The sequence below is a fragment of the Drosophila busckii genome, chromosome 2R (genome assembly GCF_011750605.1).
Source record: "Drosophila busckii strain San Diego stock center, stock number 13000-0081.31 chromosome 2R, ASM1175060v1, whole genome shotgun sequence".
In the NCBI taxonomy this organism is placed as follows: Eukaryota; Metazoa; Arthropoda; class Insecta; order Diptera; family Drosophilidae; genus Drosophila; species Drosophila busckii.
In genome coordinates this window covers 3,735,643-3,740,763 of record NC_046605.1, presented here as the reverse complement: position 1 = coordinate 3,740,763, position 5,121 = coordinate 3,735,643, and the positions used below count along the sequence as shown (strand labels likewise).

The 5,121-nt window shown below is 35.2% G+C and overlaps 1 protein-coding gene across 1 annotated transcript; it reads left to right on the top strand.

Moving 5' to 3' along the window:
• Positions 1-286: 286 nt before the first annotated feature.
• LOC108595134 (solute carrier family 2, facilitated glucose transporter member 8) lies at positions 287-2,601 on the top strand. Its single transcript, XM_033293037.1, has 3 exons — positions 287-768; positions 1,212-1,520; positions 1,572-2,601. The coding sequence occupies exons 1-3, from the start codon at positions 312-314 to the stop codon at positions 2,351-2,353; spliced, it is 1,548 nt and encodes a 515-aa protein (XP_033148928.1). The 5' UTR covers positions 287-311; the 3' UTR covers positions 2,354-2,601.
• The last annotated feature ends 2,520 nt before the right edge of the window (positions 2,602-5,121 follow it).

Genomic DNA, 5,121 nt, shown 5'->3' with positions numbered 1-5,121 from the left:
GAATATCAATACGATCTTAGTGTTGTGATTGCACGTGGGTATTTTTAGTTTTGTTATTACACATTTAAATGAATTGCAATTTGCAATGCGCGGCGCATGCAAAGTAAATATTACTAAATAGTTATTTAATTTATAAATAAATGAGTTGCCGAGTTTGTATTATGATTGATAAAGAGGTTGCTGCCCGTGATAAATAAAATCTCAAATATTGTCTGAGACAAACACAAACAACAGTTTATGATAAGTCATAACGAGTAGAGTAATTTTTATAATGCAAATATAAATTCGTTTTAGCGTAGATAAGCGCTAAAATGAGTAACTTGGAGGAGGAACAACAACAACAGCCACAGAAACATGCACAAATTGTTGCTGGCTGGGATCGGCCGTATACGGCGAAACCGTTGGGGGAACAATTCCGTGCGGTGCGACGTCAGACGCTAATGGTTATATTCGCCAACATGGGCGTGCTGTCCACGGGCTTATCGCTGGCGCTGCCCACCGTGGCCTTGACACAGTTAACAAGTGAAACGGAACCAGCGCATTTGAGCAAAACAGAAGCCTCCTGGTTTGCATCGATTAATACGCTTTCATGTCCTTTGGGTGGACTCTTGTCGGGTTTTCTTTTGGATCGCATTGGCAGAAAGTATACGCTCTATGTGCTGAATATATTGGGCATTATATCTTGGGCTATGCTAGGCACAGCTACAGGCAATGAGGATAGTCTAATGTCCTTTAGCAGTCAGCTGCTGGTTTCCAGATTTATTATAGGTAAGTAAGCAATAAAATGAGTGAAAGATTATGCAAAAAGTTGCAACTTAAAAGCAAATAAAATTTAAATAATATTGCTAGTTAATTTAATTTATAGCACGGTTTGCTTTAGAGCTTAAAAACATTAAGAAGAAACGTTTTTATTTAAAGAATTGTTTTTTATAAATATATATTATTTATATTCGGTATGGAAATAATGGAATCATTCTCTCTAGAACGAAAAATAATTTTTTAATTCATATTATTATATACATTTACTTCTGATATATATATTTTTTTAAATTTAAAAACCAAATTTGCTTTTATTATTTTTCTTGTAATAATTTACGCGTTTATTTTAAGCACAATATATTTTTTTTAAAAGTTGCAGTAAAATTTTACTGCCTTAATTATACGATAATTTTTAAAGATCTTTACGCTTTATTTACAAACTATTTGTGTAGGTCTTGTCATGGGTCTAGCTAGTGCTCCCTCCGGCGTTTATGCTGCCGAGATAAGCTTACCCAAAATTCGCGGCAGTCTGATACTGGGCACATCCATATCTGTCGCTCTGGGCATAACAGTGCTCTATTGTATTGGTTACTTTATACGTGACGACTTTCGTTTGATTGCACTGATCTGCTGTGGCTATCAGATAGTTGCGCTGCTCTGTGTTTTCTTCTGTGTGGAGTCGCACAGCTGGCTGCTATCCAAGCGGCGTGTGGAGGAGGCCAAAAAGTCGCTCAACTACTTTAGAGGATTGGAGCGCACAAGTAAGCTGCAGCTAAGCAAATTAATCAATATATTAAACAATTTAATTGCAGCGCATTTAACGCATCCGGAGGTGCTGGCGGAATTTAATTTGTTGCAAAAGTCGCTGCAGCTGCCTGTGGGTGAAACCAAGAAAGCTTCGTTCCTAAGCAATCTACGCTTGCCTGAAGTCTACAAGCCGCTGTTTATATTGATGGGCTTGTTTGCCTTTCAGCAGCTCAGCGGCATCTTTGTCATCATTGTGTACGCCGTGCAAATCTCTACGAAAACCGATAACTCCATTGATCCTTTCATGTGCGCTGTGCTCATCGGTGTGGCACGTGTGCTTACCACTTGCCCCATGGGCTATGTTTTAGAAAAATGGGGACGTCGTCTTGCTGGTCTCATCTCCACCTTTGGGATGTGCTTCTCCATGTTGCTGCTTGCCGGCCATGGCTACTTTGAATTCCTTAGACTGCCTTACTTCACTGTAGCTGCCATTGTTGGTTTTATTATCCTTAGCACTCTGGGCTTGTATACGCTGCCGTTCTTTATGATCTCGGAGCTGTTTCCTCAGAAGGTGCGCGGACCCGCCTCAGGCATCACCGTTGCCGTTGGCATGTTCTTTGCCTTTCTCTGCATCAAAACCTATCCGGATATGCAGTCCAGCATTGGCATGAGCAACTGCTTTCTTGTCTTTGCTGCGATGTCCTTTCTGGCCATGTTGTTCATCTACTGGACATTGCCGGAAACTCGTGGACTCACTTTATTGCAAATCGAGCAACAATTTCGCAGCAAAACCAAAACTATAAATCAAGTCGAAATGGAGGAAATGCTGCAGCACAGAGTTGGTTAAGTTAGCTCTTGAATGCTACAAATTCTGTGATACAACAACAAGGATATGAGCTATTATTAGTAAATGAAGGCATTTATATAAACCATAAAGTCGCAATATTAAAAGTTAGCGCAACATTTATAATAATATTTAGACAAATGAAGACATAGAATGAATGGCGGCCATAGCAAATTTAGCAGCATTTTTAAATTGAAAAATGCTTTGTTTTATTTTAAAGCTAACGTTTGACTAATTTTAAGTATTTTTGTGCAAAGTAAATTTATGAATTTATGCAAATTAATAATGTAAAATAAAAATTCTGACATAAACCATTTTTTATTGTAGCTCAATTTAATTGTTAATACCTATGCCTATATTAAAAGTATATATTTTTCAGCTCCCATTTCGTTTTGGCTTAATATCAAAAAAATATGCTATATATAAATCAAATACTTTAATTTGAAATTTAAAAATATATGTTAATATGTTAATGCTTACTAATAAATCAAATGCTTCAAAAAGTAATTTAATAATATAAAAAATATCAGTACTGACAACAGCCATAAATTTATAATAATTAGATTTATTTATATATACATATATATTTTTGATCTAACTTTGTTTAGCTTTATCCATTTGAAGCTTCAAATCTTTAGAGACTAATATTTCAAGCAGTGCAATTAGTTAATTTGTTAAGACAAGATTATATATTAAATTTTTACATATTCCTATATGCAATATATTTTCTCGCTCTAACTTGCTTCCATCTACATGAACTCAATCTTCACTACCTATAATTAATTAATTATAAAAAATGTATGCAAAATGTTATTTGTTCAAAGTGTAGCTTTGGTATGAACAATTTGATTAATGTAAATTTCATGCTTGTTAACTTTTTGTTGCATAAAATTTGTGTAATTAGCAAATGACAGTCATATGACAATGTTAAAACATCTTACGTGCATAAATTTTAAGCCTTGTTTTGTTTTGGGGCCACAATCAGTTAACCAGCACCAGCCTCATTATGTGCGTTTTACCCGAAAAACTGTTCTGCTTACTTTTGCCTTTTGCTTTGGTTATTAAATGTAATGTGGCTGGAGCGCTGGACCACAAACAAGGAGGAGAGGCCCCAAAAAATGCACAGCGAGCGGTAAAATGCAGTAGCTTGGGGCGTTGAAGCGTACATTTATGCAATTATTATGAATTTGCAATTTTATGGCTTAATAATGCGCTGGGCAAGGAGCAGAGCAGGCCAAGAAGGAGCTGGTGCGACAAGCGTTTAAGCATTGGTAGCAGCAACAAATTGGTTAAGTCGGCGCTTAAATCAAGTTGAATGAACTTGCCACAAGTTAAAACGTTAAATTGATGAGCTGCAAATGTGCGAACATTAAAGTTTCCGCTGCAGCCACAGCTGCCAACATTTTGCTGCGACTCTTCGACACCTGTCGCAAAAATAAAAGAAATTACATAGCGCATCAATTTTGGTCAAAACAAAAAATTATTATTAAAATGTCAACGCGCGCGCAAGTTAAAGTTAAATGATACGTAACAATTTGAACAATAGCCGAACCGCAAATATTTAGCAATAAAAGCGCAGCATATGTGCTGCCTAATAATGACAATCTGTGCGGTTAGCCAGTCACTCATTCATTCATTCAGTCGCGCAGTCAAGCGTAAAGCGAGTCATTGAGGGGTTGGCTCTAGGGGTGGTGGCGCATCCTCAGTTGCAGTCCATTGTTCTGGCCTTGTTCACACTATGCGTTTGTTTTGATATGTTTTTGATTATGTTTAGCAGTCGATAAATTATCTCAAGTTTGACATTGTTTATGGGGGTTGCAGCTGAACCAAAATGTAGACATGAAATTTAAACATTTTTAACTGCATTGCAGCCTTTGGCTAAAACTTAAGTCTTAAGCTCGATGCACTGCTGATTACATACTCGTACTTAAGTGCCCTACAATTGATAGACATCGCTACAGTTACCCTCAAAAGTTAAGCACACACTGCAAATTAACGCGCTGCATTTGCTTTGCAGCTGCGCGTGTCCTTAAAGCTCCCAAACGCGCGATTGATCTGCAGCCCAAGCAACAGCAACAGCAACAGCAAACAAAAAGCAGAAGTGATTTGCAGTCGCATTAAAATTCACTTGAGCTGCCTACAGCGCTTACCCTGTGTTTAACTTTATGCGATTATCTTGCGCGCCAACAATTTTTTATAATTTTCCTTTTTTTTTTTCAACAACTTTTTCGCACATCTTTATGCACTTGCGACAGAGGTGTGCAGTCTGGCACTTTAGGCTTAGGTAGAGCAGGCAGATCATAAGCCAAGTTTAAAGTCAACAATTACTTTAGTGCAAAATTTGGTAGTCAAAGCAGCAAGTTTTGAAATGCTTTATAGCTTTATTAAATACATATAGTATTTGCTAAAACTAATATCTAAATATTTTATTTATTTTTGTGATTTTTTATTAAGCTCTTATTTTTTAAATTTTTAACGTTTTTAACAAATATTTTTAGTATATTTCTATTAGTAACACTTATAGTTCTTAATATATATTTTTTTATTTTTGCTAACATTTTTTTAAGCTTTTATATATATATTTAAATTTTTATATCCTTTTTAACATTTATTTTTAACAAATAATTTTAGTATTTTTCATCTAACAAAAATTCAGATATTTATTTTATTTATATTTTTGATATAAGTTTTTTATTTATTTGTAATAAAATTATTTTTTTTACAAAAAATAATCCTTTACTAATTTATTTATTTATTTTTCGTTAATTGTT

What these genes read in the sequence shown, in the direction of transcription:
- LOC108595134 (XM_033293037.1), top strand. Translation starts at nt 312, where the DNA reads ATGAGTAACTTGGAGGAGGAACAACAACAACAGCCACAGAAACATGCA. An exon ending in GGTTTCCAGATTTATTATAG is followed by an intron (nt 769 to 1,211) that starts GTAAGTAAGCAA and finishes CTATTTGTGTAG; the next exon opens with GTCTTGTCATGGGTCTAGCT. An exon ending in TAGAGGATTGGAGCGCACAA is followed by an intron (nt 1,521 to 1,571) that starts GTAAGCTGCAGC and finishes ATTTAATTGCAG; the next exon opens with CGCATTTAACGCATCCGGAG.